General features: G+C 50.5%; 6 protein-coding genes across 6 annotated transcripts; 4 read left to right on the top strand and 2 right to left on the bottom strand.

Moving 5' to 3' along the window:
- Positions 1-2,163: 2,163 nt before the first annotated feature.
- Aspvir_000926 (putative MFS transporter) lies at positions 2,164-3,913 on the top strand (the record flags this gene model as incomplete). The annotated part of the gene is made up of 4 exons (XM_043266057.1): positions 2,164-2,418; positions 2,487-2,913; positions 2,964-3,708; positions 3,781-3,913. The coding sequence occupies 4 exons, from the start codon at positions 2,164-2,166 to the stop codon at positions 3,911-3,913; spliced, it is 1,560 nt and encodes a 519-aa protein (XP_043121992.1).
- A 737-nt stretch (positions 3,914-4,650) lies between these two features.
- On the top strand, positions 4,651-5,663 carry Aspvir_000925 (SGNH/GDSL hydrolase family protein; the record flags this gene model as incomplete). The annotated part of the gene is made up of 5 exons (XM_043266056.1): positions 4,651-4,789; positions 4,859-4,898; positions 4,954-5,032; positions 5,083-5,473; positions 5,530-5,663. The coding sequence occupies 5 exons, from the start codon at positions 4,651-4,653 to the stop codon at positions 5,661-5,663; spliced, it is 783 nt and encodes a 260-aa protein (XP_043121991.1).
- Positions 5,664-6,635: 972 nt separating this feature from the next.
- Aspvir_000924 (uncharacterized protein) lies at positions 6,636-8,352 on the top strand (the record flags this gene model as incomplete). The annotated part of the gene is made up of 2 exons (XM_043266055.1): positions 6,636-6,837; positions 6,899-8,352. 2 exons carry the CDS (start codon positions 6,636-6,638, stop codon positions 8,350-8,352), a joined length of 1,656 nt encoding a protein of 551 aa, XP_043121990.1.
- A 173-nt stretch (positions 8,353-8,525) lies between these two features.
- Positions 8,526-9,182, bottom strand: Aspvir_000923 (putative isochorismatase family hydrolase; the record flags this gene model as incomplete). Its single annotated transcript, XM_043266054.1, has 1 exon — positions 8,526-9,182. The coding sequence occupies one exon, from the start codon at positions 9,180-9,182 to the stop codon at positions 8,526-8,528; it is 657 nt and encodes a 218-aa protein (XP_043121989.1).
- A 421-nt stretch (positions 9,183-9,603) lies between these two features.
- On the bottom strand, positions 9,604-11,496 carry Aspvir_000922 (bifunctional hydroxyethylthiazole kinase/thiamine-phosphate diphosphorylase; the record flags this gene model as incomplete). The annotated part of the gene is made up of 7 exons (XM_043266053.1): positions 9,604-9,858; positions 9,911-10,011; positions 10,061-10,437; positions 10,485-10,898; positions 10,968-11,103; positions 11,161-11,337; positions 11,397-11,496. The coding sequence occupies 7 exons, from the start codon at positions 11,494-11,496 to the stop codon at positions 9,604-9,606; spliced, it is 1,560 nt and encodes a 519-aa protein (XP_043121988.1).
- A 1,463-nt stretch (positions 11,497-12,959) lies between these two features.
- On the top strand, positions 12,960-14,228 carry Aspvir_000921 (translation initiation factor eIF5; the record flags this gene model as incomplete). The annotated part of the gene is made up of 1 exon (XM_043266052.1): positions 12,960-14,228. One exon carries the CDS (start codon positions 12,960-12,962, stop codon positions 14,226-14,228), a length of 1,269 nt encoding a protein of 422 aa, XP_043121987.1.
- Between the last annotated feature and the right edge of the window lie 242 nt (positions 14,229-14,470).

Raw genomic sequence — 14,470 nt, 5'->3', positions numbered from 1 at the left:
TGTTGACTGTGTGGATAAGATGCTACAGCTGGGCTTACGATCAGCACCGGCCCGAAGGAGCAGCCTGCATGTGCATAGACTAGTAGCTTCGCTTGCCAAGCTTACAGGGAGAGACCCCGCGTAGAACCTGAGCAGTAGCAGAGGTAGTGAGGATTAACAATCATACAAGATGCCCCCAATAAATGACTTCATAAGGGTTTAGGCGCATAGCTCTCAAGCATAGACGGGAACACCTTGTAGAGACATTCCGGTTTCACTCAAGGTGCAGGCTCGATCAGGGGGGGTGCTAACAATAATAGACCTAAGGAACCCTGTCTAGTACGTCGATCGCATATCTATGTGCCACTGACGTGGACTGGGAAACCTGAACCAGACAAATGTAGAGTCACTGCCTTTCTTACCTTGTGTTATATGTCAAGTAAACACCACAGTGAACAGGTTACTGTAGCAGTACTTATACTATTCGGTCTGGTGCAAAATTAAACACTCTTTCAAGAAGCAAGCACTCTAAATCCACTATATACTTGCCTTGTCATGATAAATAAATTATCAGATCCGCGAGCACACAATAATGAGATAAAATGAGCACTTATGCGGGCGGCAGCAGCGGCAGCGGCAGCACTGCTATTATTAGTGGAAAGCTTCATGTATGTCCTGCATTATATATCCCGCGGCATGAGGGAATGCCCTTACTTTACAGGACTATCGAGCGAACATGTCCTCCTACTGGCCCAGGAAGATAGCTATAATATTGATTTACTGCACATGCCCCTCTCATTGCGGTCTCAGGCCTTGCACTTTTAATATGAACCGTGTAGAATAAGTCATCACGTAGACAGCTATGCCGGCACTGGCGAAGATATCCCGGATTCAAGTATGAAGACTACACCACGATGATTGACCATCTTGCAGGTATCTAATGCTGAAATCATGATTTCATCACTGTCAATAACTCTGTACGGAGCACTCTGTAGTAGTAAATCTGGCGACTTGTGACTGTCCGTAAGGCTTCAAGGCAGAGAATACGATCCTCCCCACACCCCACAATAATAATTCCAGACCTCTTACTCCGTAGAAACTCCCAACTCAGGCATTTAGTCCTCGAATTCATTGTCTGAGTTCCACCTTTCCGATGCTGGAGCTCGAAATTGTACAATACTTACTTCAACTTCAGGTACCAGTCATTGAGCCATGGACTCAGCGGACATTTCCGTGGACGAAAACATTCGGACCAAGGAGCGTAGTAGTGCGTACGTCACTTCCTTGGCTACAGGATCCTTGGCAAAGGCTCGAACATTCGGCGCAAATGACTTGAAACAGAAAGCCGAGTCGGAGTTACAAGCGTCGTGGCAACTGAGGTAAAGCTTAGCAATGCTTCGTGACTGCCACTTGGCGGTGCGGTGAAGCTTTTCAAACTCTTTCTCTGTCAATAATCAATAGTCAGGCCGGAGTCAAGATGAAATAGGACTTTATCAGTGGCCATGACATACCCCAGATCAAAAATTCTACCCCAGATTCCAAGTGGGTCACTGATCTCGCTAGCGGGTCTGACAAACTGGTATCTCCGAGTCTTGAAGAGTCGGAATCACAGAGACATAAGTGCTCGAACTTCGAACACAGTCTATGTAGATAGCTCGTCGGTGTCTCTGTGGGGATTACCAACAAAGGAAAACTCCTGAGCTCAAGTCCCACATAAAACAGTCTGGCCTCTGATTGAGCTTGTCGCTTTGCCCAACAGAGTCGACTTGAGACGATAATTGGCTATTTGCCACCAGCTCGATAGAAACCAGTTGCTCCCCGAGCTCGCTTCCCCCATGATATCTGTGGGGACGAGTCCCCACAAACCTCTCCACGAATGTCCCTAGTCTGCTATGCTGTGGTGAGATGATGGGTCGCCTCTGGATGTCGATAGTCCATAGTCCAGACAGAGAGCCAGATTTGCTCAAACCCCGGATTTCAAAGCAATGAATGGTCCCCACGACTCACTGCACGCTTATCATCTCGTCTGGATAGTCAAGTAGCGTACCCCATCCTACTCTGGGGCCACTATAAACACATGATCTTCCTCCGTCCGGGGTAGACTAGTCTTGACCCATCTTACTATATCTCCCCTTGCCCCAAACATCACTCTTTCAAGTTCTCGCTCTCTAAGACAGAGATACCATGCCCTCCATCGAAATGGCGGAGGAGGTTCAGCCGCCTTCAGCCCCAGACACCAAGGATGTTCTTCACTCAGAGAAGACGGACAGCGAGTGTCTCGAGAAAGCTGATGACATCCATGCCACAGAGGCAGAGATTGTCGCCGCCAGTCTCTCGGTATCTCACAAAGAATACTTGATTCAACGCCATGGAACTCTTGACCTGGATCCTCTTCCGAGTCCATCGAATGCCGATCCGTACAACTGGCCTCTTTGGAAGGTACACATGCGTTTGCCCCTATCTTTCCTTCTCTCTCTCAATGACTGACCTGTGCCTCCTTTCCACAGAAAGTACTCAACCTAGTCCTTGTGGCATTTCACGCTTGCATGGCAACCCTGACAGCGGCATCCATTACACCAGCGTACGAAGACATTGCCATTGAATTCGGAAAATCCGTGCAGAGCGCCAGTTATCTCACGTCTCTTCAGATTGCAATTCTGGGCGGAGCTCCTTTGTTCTGGAAGCCATTGTCCAACCGGTTTGGCCGTCGTCCCATCTTTCTCTTGTCTCTGATTATCAGCTTGGTTTGTAATATCGGCTGCGCCAAGAGCCCTACATATGGATCCATGGCTGCGTGCAGAGCCTTGGTAGCCTTTTTCATCTCACCTGCTGCAGCGATTGGAAGTGCTGTTGTGACGGAAACGTTCTTCAAGAAGGAGAGAGCCAAGTACATGGGCGTCTGGACCCTGATGGTCACTCTGGGTGTCCCTGTCGGTGCGTTTATCATTTTGAAGGTAGTTTCGACCTCGCTAATACGCCTACAGGACCGCTTATTTTTGGGTTCGTCGCCTATCGTGTAGGATATCGCTGGATCTACTGGGTCCTCGCGATCGTCAATGGCGTTCAGTTCATCCTCTATCTGTTCTTCGGTCCCGAAACCCGCTATCTGGGCGGTAGTGAGGAAAGTCTGTCTGCAGACTTCAAAAGTCAATACTTATCCTTCCGCCGGATCGATCCTACTCCTTTGAGATTCAGCGAGTTCTACCACCCTCTGACCCTGGTGAAACATGGCCGCGTGTTTATCCCCGCAATCGTGTATTCCATGGTCTTCTTGTTCGGTAGCGTTCTCATTACGGTGGAAGTCCCTCAGCTTTTGCAACTGAAGTTTGGCCTCAATGCCGAGCAACTGGGGCTTCAATTCATTGGTGTGATCATTGGTTCGATTCTCGGAGAACAAGTTGGTGGCTCTCTGTCAGATTTTTGGATGAACCACCGGGCTCGGCGTATTCAGAGGCGACCCGAACCCGAGTATCGTCTCTGGCTCACCTACCCCGGCGTCATTCTGACAATCGTCGGTGTGATCGTCTTCCTTGTCTGCACGCAGCAGGCACCCGAAGGCCGCTGGGTCGTCTCTCCTATCATTGGCACCGCCATTGCGGCTTTTGGCAATCAGCTGGTGACCACGACGGCTATTACTTATGCTGTTGACAACTATCCTCAGGACTCCGGAAGTGTTGGAGTGTTTATCACGTTCGTTCGGCAGATGTGGGGCTTCATCGGTCCATTCTGGTAAGATTAGTGTCTCCATGCTGGCTGAACATGAGGTCATAACTCTCGGGGCGATGGCTAATTTGTGGATAGGTTCCCCGACATGTTCACTAATGTTGGTGTCGCTGCTAGTTCTGCGGTCACCAGTTCTCTACTCTTTGTCTTTAGCTTCCTTTTCACCATTCTGCTCCATGTGATGGGAAAGAAATGGCGCAATGCTTCCTAAGCATGCTTCCGTTCATCTATAGCTGTTGCATTGACGAATTGATATCAGTCGAAGACAACGGAAGTCTGAGCAGTGATGTACATATTTTTAGTAGTCTGGCATCTAATCCGCAAGTTATGCCTGGATCATGCTCTGATGCATATAATGGACTTGGGTGTAATCGAGGAAATAATACCCTCTGGGATGAATATACTAAAGGGACATACCAGTTAAATAGCAAAATTCGCTTTGCAAATTTGCATAATCTATTCCAAACAGTCTGTGAGTCTTCGAAGCAAAATCTAATATATAAGAGGATTGTAGAACAAGTAGAGAATATTTATAAAATTACGCAGACATCTGTTCATCTGAAGCATCAACATCACGGAAATGTATACAAGAATGGAGCAACGCTGTTGGTGGATAATCCCTGGCCGACAAACACCTTTTTGCCGAGACCAATAAGCATCGACCTTTAAATCCACGAAAGGCACGACAGTTTGACCCCCAAACTGCCTCCGAAGCTCCGTATCCAATAGAGCGTAGTCCTCCAGCTAAGCTACGGTTCAATCAATTTAGCCAGACTTGCCGATAAGCGGCCGAGATCCATCGAAATTCAACCCCACCGCTGGCCATAAGAGGTGCCTCGTCCTCGTGAGAAGCAACTGTCGCAAACGAGAAACTGTGTGCTACTTATTGGTTTTCTATTGACGGATTTGAATCTGATCTGATTGTCTGCGTGTCTGCTTGTCTGCATCATGTCTAACGGAGTCGCCCTATCGGCCGAGGAGGCCTTGTATAAGCCATACGACCAGTTCATCCTATTTGGAGACTCGATTACGCAAATGTCTTCTGATCAGTGCATGGGATTTGGTTTTCATGCCGCTCTGCAGGATGGTAAGGTTTTCATTCCCCAGTCTTTTTTCTCATGCTACTTGAGTGATTGTCCATACTAATTCTTTACAGCCTACTGCCGCCGCTTGGATGTGATCAATCGGGGGTTCGGGTATGCGTTTGACAAGTTGCAGCTCGCATACATGAGTGTACTGACTCCTGCATAGTGGCTATAGCACCGCGCATGCGGTCAAGGTCTTTCCCAAGTTCTTCCCCAAACCGGAGACGGCTACTGTTCGGTTTATGGTAGGGCGCCCTACTCGCTGAAGTCGTAGGCGCGGTTCTGATTGTTGTAGACAATATTCTTCGGAGCAAATGATGCAAGCGTCCCTGGACACTACCAGCACGTCCCCGTGGAGACTTACAAAGAGAACCTGAAGAACATCATCCAGCACCCGGCGACAGTTGCTCAGAACCCAAGGATACTGATCCTGACCCTGCCACCGGTGAATGAATACCAACTGGAAGAATTCGATATCGCAAAGGGTACACCTCATCCCAGCAGGACAGTCAAGCAGACCAAGCTGTATTCCGAGGCCGCCCGCGAGGTCGCCGCCTCGTTAGGGGTTGCGGTGGTAGATCTCTGGACTGCGTTCATGACTGCGGCAGGTTGGAAAGAGGGAGAACCGCTGATCGGGTCCAGAGACGCCCCTAACAATGAGAAGCTCCAGAGTTTCTTCACGGATGGTGCGATCCCAGATTTCCTTCATATGGGGGCTCGTGCTGATCTTGATATGCTACAGGATTGCATTTGACCGGCGACGGGTATCGACTCATGTATGAGGAAGTAATGAAGACTATCAGAGCCAAGTGGCCGGATCAAGCCCCAGAGGCACTCGAGATGGTCTTTCCCGGGTGGATGGAAGCTCCCAAATGATGTTGCAATGAGCTCCTGGAATCGATCCGGTAGTCACCTTACGCAAAAGCTGGCACAATCAGTAGAAAGGCCCATTATTATACAAACATTTCATAGCGATTGATCACAGATAATTGATGAGTTTGATCAAATGCCAGAAGCACTGGCATGGACTGTGTACGTTGTAGGAGAATAAAAGCGGTCTAGATCGTTGCTGGTTTACGTGATGGACGGTGGACTTGTGATCCCCTCACTGCCCACGTCCCGTTGCTTCGTTCCTCCGTCATCATCAGTCTTCTATCATTACACGCCTCGTGCTCTAATACGCATATCTCTTTCGAGATAAAATCTGTATATCATCATTCGAGATTCTCGGAGTCCTCTATAGCTTCCTTTCTTGCGAATCCAAGCGCTCGCTGCAAACACACGCGATTCTCTCCAACGCCCAACTACCCTGTTCTGCCTGCGAGAACTCCAATTCAACCGTAGATCCGACTCGTGAAAAATCGACAACTCGCTCTAACCGTCTTACAATAGAATCAAAGACCTTTCGAGACTTACTTTGCGAATTGCTCAACTTTTGACCGTGCCGTTGCCTACACAGTATCCCTTCCGCTGTCTCGTTTCTGTCGGATTCCACGCCGCCCACTTGACCACGTTACGATCCGCCTATACCGTACAGAGCCCTTGACCAAACCGTATGTTCTGACAAGTGGTACACGAAAATCAGATACTAGCAACTAGGTGGACGGCCTTACGGCCGTCTCACAGCATACAAGGGAGGAGGAGTCCGAGGATTAAGCGAGCTGCCAGTTAACACTACCTGGACACAAGATCGGCAACCGAGCAGTATTGCAGACAATATACGAAGCATCGGTGTGGGCAAGCGAGCTTGTGATTGTAGGATTCGGTCTTTTCTTCTCTGCTTGAACCGTCTGTCGACTTTCGCCACTCGTCGAAGCCCTCTTCATTCCGGTCTCCATCCGTGTGGACATGGACGCTCAGTATCCTTTTGCTTCGCGCGACGACATTTGGCGCGTCTTTGAGGAGTTGAAGGAACTTCACGCTGCGCAATTTGAGCAGGCGGAGCGGATTGCACGACTGGAAAGACGGAGGGATGAGGATGCGAGGCTGAAAAGTGTTTGGGGTCCTTTGTCACCGTTTCCTACTTCTATCGGGGGTACCATATCAACAGGTGTGTTTGTCGCCTTCTATGCTCAGGATTCCACAGCAGATATTAATTCTTTTACTTCAAGAGCCAGTCTTTCACGCCCCCGCTGACGCCTTCAAAGGGTTCGATCAGGGCCAGCACCACGGAATGGCGAATACAATGGGTCTCGAGAGCGAAGACGAACCGAGGAGAGGAACATCCAGAGCGAATAGTGTCCGGTTCGATGAAAGTGCTATTCATGGTTATTATGGACAAGCCAGCCGATCTACCAGCGAGCTGCCGCTGAGGACAGGGAGCGGCATGGGAAGCCATCCACTCACCGAACGCTCACTGTCCCACCGGTCTGATGGCCGACAGAGCTCTTCCGGGCATTCGCATCACTCGGCTCGGACGAATAGTCTAGGGCTGGAGACGACGAGCCGCATAATGGGCTCGTCCGTCGGTGGCTCTCCTCTGATACCCCCGCCGGGTCTATTCCTCCTTGGCCCTGTGCCGTGTGTCATTCGATGTTGGTTGACGACCAATTTTTCAAACGACTCGCTTCTGTATGCTGCTGCCTGTTCAGGATCGTATGCCTCGACGCTTGGGTATCCGATGGTGCAGAAGCTCGGCTTGGGAGATCTTGTAACCCTGGAGGATGGCGTACGGTTCATAAAGCTTCCGATGTATCTCCCGGAGGCCAGCGTTCACCAGGCCTCGTCTCGTCCCAACAGCCCGGTTCCTCAGCTTCCCACCCTCACCATCCGCTTTCTTGTTCGGGATGTGGAATCCAACGACCATTCCATTCAGATTATCCTCGGGAGTGATGTGCTCCGCTCGCATAATGCGGACATTTTGTTCTCTCAGGACAAGATCATCATGGTAGATGACGAAAGGAACAAGATTTCCATTCCCCTCGTGCGGCCAGAGGATGACTCCGTGTTCAAGTCTCTCTACACTGCATCAGATTGCTCGCGCCGTGAACGCTCAACAAGGCAGGCTTTTGAAAAGGGGCCGACAGATGTGAGCGGCGATTCCGGAGTCGGGGTCATCGGAGAGCCGAGTCGATCGCGACGATCTACCTCTGCGTCTACCACCGCAAGAGCATCCACCGAAGAACCTGATGAAAGCCGAAAGACACATTCATCGGGTTCTCACGACGGGTCCCCGGTGACTGAAGCTCAGGAAGACCCAGGCAAGTCCTCCTCGACGATCGACTTTCAGGCCAATGAAGGCGCCAAGCCTGAAACTGCAGGTGTCTGGAGTGCATGGAGACGGGATACCAAAATGGACCCGGCATCGTCCAGCACGAGCAAGCCATCTCGGGGCCGTACGATGAAAGTTCTACGGCCGACCAAGTCTTCTACACGAGTGCCAACAGCGTCAAGCGGTGCCGGTACTGACGCGGGGGCATCTCCTCAGCCAACGTCCTCCCGAGCGTCCCCAGACGAAAGCCGGACCGGCAAACAGTTGGCTCCGAATCCCATCGGCGGGGCTTCTGCGTTTGGCTGGCTTAATTCATCTCAGCCCCCTAAACGCGTTGTAACAATGCCTAAATGAACTATATCAGGAATGGACGAAGGGAACTGGCGTTTTGGAGAATGAATGGAAAGTCCCGTATGTAGACAAAATGAGTCAGTCAACCATACTAGCAATCAATTATATATCTTTAAGCACATGCAGATGTCCATCCATCCACATATCCAGACACGATAGGGAAAGAAAAGAAGAGATCAAATCTTGGAAAACACCTCCATCGCCTCCCTCGTCTCCTCCTTCATCTCCCTCACCAACCCACTAACAGCCTTGAACTCCGCCCTGCCCGCATCCCCCAGAATCTCAAACAAAATCCCCTCACTACTCGTCACAATCGCCCCGGCATCCCGCAGCCGCGCAAGCGCCACCCCCCTCTCCTCCTTATTCATACTACTCACCCCATCAACAATCACATACACCCGATGCCCGCGCTCCAGCAGATCCAGCGTCGTCTGCGTAATGCAGATATGCGTCTCTATCCCCACGATGATCACATCAAACGGCATCTCCCCACCATTTACGTCCGGCAGCAGCGCATCGAGTTCCGGCGTGATCATCGAGAAAAGCGTCTTGTCGATGTTGGCGCGCACAAGCGGCGTGGAGAGGTAGGGGTGGAGTTCGGAGACGATGTCGCCTAGTCGCGGGCGGTTCTGCGTTGTGACATAGACGGGGATGTTGAGTGCCGAGGAGGCTTTGAGGAGTTTGGTGGTTGTTGTTATGCTGTTCGTGTCAGTTATTTTGGGGCGTTTGAGGGGGTGTAGGCTAGGCGTACAGTTTCGGGAACTCGTAGATGGCGCGGAATTTCTCTTGGAGGTCGCAGATGCTGTTTGTGCTGTTAGGGGGGTATTCTGCATTGTTGGGGGATGGGGGCCCTACAATAAGGCTGGATTGCCTGTGTACAATACCATACCCTGTGGTTAGCATTTCAGAAAGTCAGTAGGGACGAGAGGCGTACGGATCCGGCAGGCTCGTGAGATGGCTGCCATTGTGCTTTGCTTAGTGTGTTTTCCGAGTTTCTTTGAGGCTATGTATGGTTGAAAAATGTGTGAGGTCGGATGGTGAAATCATGAAATAAGAAAAAAGTAGAGGCCGATGTTTGTTGCTGCGGAGGAAGATGGCGGGGGAATCCAGACCAGTGCGGGGAAGCTTTTCGCCTGATTTCCAACGGAAGAGTTCTACTGTAGGTTAGTTATCTCCGAATCAGTACTCGCAATTATGCGTCAGCTACAACTTTTAGTTAACGGGTATACATCGTCTATATACACTATGATTTTGCTAGAGTTTGATCTCTTGGATCTTTGCCCTTCCGGAGAACCAGCTGTTGTCACCCTTTAGAGCTGCTTGCCGGATGGCGTAGAGCTCGTCCAGGAAAGCCGGGACGAAGCTTCCCGGTCCCCGGACATAGTCCTTTGACGCGGCGTTCTCCGCCGCAATTTCATACATGAGGAGACCTGACAGAACGGCCACGAGCTTGTCGGAGGGGTGTACAGCCAGGAAGCAGCCGGATACCGTTCCCACGGCACAGCCAGTCTGTACGACGCATTAGCAAGAGATTGAAGAAACGAGAGAGTATTGGACGTACGCCGGTGACTTGTCCAAGGAATTCATGGCCATTCTCGACAGCGATCACACGCTCGCCGTCGCTTAGGTAGTCGACGGCGCCGGTCAAAAGGACGACGTTTCCTGCCAGGGTTAGCAAGTAGATCTCGCTTGGAAGAACGGTGCAGCGTACGCTCTCTTCTGGCTAGGTCGCGGGCCAATCTAGCCTTTTCTTGTCCATCAAGCGTGCTTGGTCCACTGTCCACGCCGCGCTGGACTGCATTACTGCTTCCCGACACCTGTCTAATCTCGCCCTCGTTTCCTTTGATAAGATCAAAGTAGCCCCCTCTCATAAGCTCCTTTACAGCCCCGCGCCGGACCTGGGTCGCAGCAGCGCCGACGGGGTCGTAGACCACAGGATTCCCGCGCTCGTTGTATGATTTGATCGCTTGGAGGTAGTTTGGTACACTTTCGCGCGACAAGGTACCCATGTTGATGACAAGAGCGCCGTCGAATTTGGCCAGGTCGACCGCTTCTTCGCCGTATGGGGACATGATTGGAGAAGCGCCCCTAGAAGTCAATTAGATAAATCAACAGTGATTCAAATACAGACGTACATCGCGAGAGCAACATTGGCAACAAAATTGGCCACAACGTAGTTAATCATGTTATGGACCAAAGGGTGTGCCTTGACCATCTTCTGAACGATTTGAGGCACCTCTTCGATCAATGCTGCAACTTCGTTCGTTCGAGGTGCCTTGGGTTCCCATGCGAAGCTGGGTGGGCTGTTGATACGTTTGACAAACTCCTCGGCCGCAGCGCGCGGGTCATCAGCTGCCATGATGGCACTGACGATAGCGACGCCGTCCAGTCCCTTCCTGGGCGCTTTGGACTGGTACATCACACGCTGGATGTTCGAGAGGTTGATGCCGCCGATAGCGACGGTCCCGACATTTCGACCCGAGTCGGAAATAGCGTCAAGAATCGCCTGAGTACCTGCTGTTCCGAGGATGTGTTTTGTATTTGTTTTACTGGCAAGTCAGATTAGATCGTGGTTGCCAAGGTCATCCATGGATCATTCCGTCCAAATGGCAACTTACGTCGGCGTTGCGAACATGGTTCCGATACCCAGGTAATCGGCACCCGCCTCGATGGCTCGCTGGGCCTCTTCGACGGACGACGCACTGATTCCGATGATAGCATCTTTAGGAAGCAGATTTTTCGCCTCCTCAACGTCTGTACCGAGCGCATCAGTAAGGATCAGTAGCGGTCACCTGAGGCCATGGGTCGTACACATATCGTCTTGCCCAAGATGGACGCCTTCTGCTCCAACAGCGAGGGCGACATCTACGCGATCGTTGATCAACAGTGGGACTCCATAAGCTTTGGTGACCTTGTGCAGGTTTTGAGCCGTTTGGATCAAGTGCCCTGTGTCGCTTGTTTTGTCTCTATACTGCACAATAGTCACACCTGATGTCACACATTAGCACAAGACGTTGGTGTGCGAAACAAGTGTGACATTGACTGACCTCCTTTCAAGGCTTCTTCTACCACAGTGCATAGATCCCGGCCTTTAAGAATGGCTGGGGTCGAATCTGTGACCAGGTATACTGATAGATCTAAAGGCATTTTCTGTTGCCGTTGTCAGCATAAGGCCAGGAGGCAGAAGTTTGCGGCAGATAGAACAGCAAGGGGCGGGAGACGCTTTGAAATTGATATGAGCTCAAATGAGTCCAAAAAACAAAGAGTTATACATGCAGAAGCACACTTACCCAAAACAACTTATGCGAATGATCCAACAATATGGAATCGCTGGTGTAGGCTCTCCCATGGTCTAACTCGGAGCACTCGGGAGTCGGGAAAGAGTCAGAGGAAGCATCAAATGACGTTGGAAGCGTGTGGGGACACCCGGTGAGGTTAAACTCAGCAATTGTTGAGATTGGATTCAGCCATGAGACTTGCTCTTGATAAGTAAGTTTCTGTTATCCTAGAGCTACATTGACACTGAGTATCATCCATAACAACTGGTTACTAATCTCAATGGAACAATCTGTATTCTGTACAATGACCCCTGTAGCGGATACAAATATAGAGGAGTAACATAACCACAGAACAATAGTTTTGCCACAGGGTCATGAACTGGTAGTTAACAAATCTGCAACACTTGCAGAGGCTTAGTATAATTCCTCTTTAGTTTTTTAGTCCACATTGCTTTCATGTACTCTTATCATGATGGAAAGTCCTGTGTTCTGCATGAGGGACAGTAAGACATTAATCATGTGACCACGCATCAGGAGGAACACGTGCCCTCGGAAGACGCATAAGTGGGCAGGCAACAGTGCTGAGTCAGCAAGCAGCCCTGAAATTTTCCTCAGCGAGTCTTGGCACTTCGGCTCCAAGCCTTTCTGTTTGGCCCTCAACTTCTTTCCCCGTTTCGCTTTCTTTCTTCTTCTCACTCACTCTCACACCCACTCTCAACTCATCCATCTGCATCTGCTGCATCATCTAATTCAACCAGCTTCCAACGCTGTCATCTCGTCGAAACTACACGCTTCAGCTGTTAAACGCGTCCGAGTTTTTCAGCTCTCGTTTTGATCGAAAAGCCACTCTGGTTAGTTTCTTGATACGGTCCTTTCGTCAACCGTCCGCCACCACGAGTTCGAGGTCTGACTTTAGTTGCCTCTCACCTCCCAGAAGAACCATCTGTTGGTTTCTTTCCCATATACCGGAGAAAGCCACTCAAAGAAAAGAGTCGGTCGCGAACTTGTCTATGTATTCGTCCTGCGTCAGAGATTTCGAACACCACCTGCCGCTCAAGCTGCAAACGTTTCGCTCCGAGCTGAAACCTTGTAGTATACATTCAAAGTCCTGTGGCTGAACCCCAGGCTTGCTCTATCTGCTGTGTGAAATCGTTTACTTGAGACGATTCTAACTCTCCACCATCCACTACTTTTCAAAAGTCGAGGAATTCGTTACGCATGTCTTGTCTTTCCAAGATATCACTGGTCCATAATCCCTCCCGCTTCGTTTTCAAGCAGCTCGTTCTCACCGTTTCGTGAAAAAAAATTATTCATCCTCAAACAACCGTCAAAATGGCTACCGTCAACATTCGTCGCGATGTCACCGATCCTTTCTACCGTTACAAGATGGAGCGCCTCCAGTCCAAGATTGAAGGCAAGGGTAACGGTATCAAGACTGTGGTCGTCAACCTGAACTCTGTCGCTCAGTCTTTGAGCCGTCCTCCGTCTTATGTGATCAAGTACTTCGGATTTGAACTCGGTGCTCAGGCTAACGCCAAGCCCACCGATGATCGCTGGATTATCAACGGCGCCCACGATGCTGCTAAGCTTCAAGATTACCTCGATGGCTTCATCGCCAAGTTTGTGCTTTGCAAGAAATGTAAGAATCCTGAAACGGATGTCATCATCAAGGACGAGAAGATCATCCTTGACTGCAAGGCCTGTGGTCAGCGCACCGATGTTGATCCCCGTTTGAAACTGAGCACCTTCATTATCCGCGACCGTGCTTCTACCAAGGGAGGGAAGAAGGACAAGGCCGCCAGAAGAGCTCGCAAGAACAAGAGAGCCGAGGAGGGATCCAACGGTGACAACAATGTCAGCCCTGGAGATAGCAACTCCGACAACGGTGAAGTCGAGGATGTTGCCTTGGAAGCTAACAGCGACGATGAACTCACTCGCCGTATTAAGGCCGAGGCTCAGGCCCTCGCGGCCGAGAAAGACATTGAAGACGACGAATGGGCTGTGGACGTTTCTGAGGAGGCCGTCAAGGCTCGTGCCAAGGAACTTCCCGACGACCTTAAGCGTTCTCTCGTCCTTGAGGACGCCGATGAAGACGGAGAGGCTGATGGACCGTCTGCCTACGATTTGCTTGGCAGCTGGATTCTCGAGACTGCATCTGAAAAGGGCGACATCACTGCTGTTAGCGACGTCGATATCTACATGAAGGCCAAGGAGTTCGGCATTGAGAACAAGCACAAGACTGTTGCTGTCCTTGCCCAGACCATCTTCGACGAGAAGATTGTCAAGCAGATTCCCGCCCGCGCTGCTTTCCTGAAGAAGATGATCACTTCTGAGCGCCACGAGAAGGCCTTCCTCGGCGGTACCGAGCGTTTTCTTGGCAAGGATCACCCTGAGCTGATCTCTCTGGTTCCCGCCGTCCTGCTGGGTTATTACCAGCACGACCTCGTCTCCGAAGATGTGCTGAAGGCATGGGGATCCAAGGCCAGCAAGAAGTACGTCGACCTGTCGACCAGCAAGAAGGTTCGCAAGGCTGCGGAGCCCTTCCTTGACTGGCTCGAGAATGCTGAGAGCGATGACGAGGAAAGCGAGGATGACGAGTAGATTGGTAAATCGGCTACTCGGTTATTTGTGAAGTTCGGGATGTCTTCGCGGAACTTGCTTTTTTCTACACAATGCGCTAATTCCGGTCATTACCTTGCTATATCCACACTCATTCAACTGACGGAGTGCACACGAGTCGTGTCTTACTTTCGTTGATTTGAGGTTAATCTGATTGCTGCATCACTATGAATGACAAATATCTCTTCTCAATCTTCCACTCTTTTATAAATTTCCCTTGTAGA

Source organism: Aspergillus viridinutans, assembly GCF_018404265.1.
Source record: "Aspergillus viridinutans IFM 47045 DNA, scaffold_1, whole genome shotgun sequence".
Taxonomy (NCBI): domain Eukaryota; kingdom Fungi; phylum Ascomycota; class Eurotiomycetes; order Eurotiales; family Aspergillaceae; genus Aspergillus; species Aspergillus viridinutans.
The sequence above is the reverse complement of the archived record's forward strand: the minus strand, read 5'-3'. Positions and strand labels throughout refer to the sequence as shown.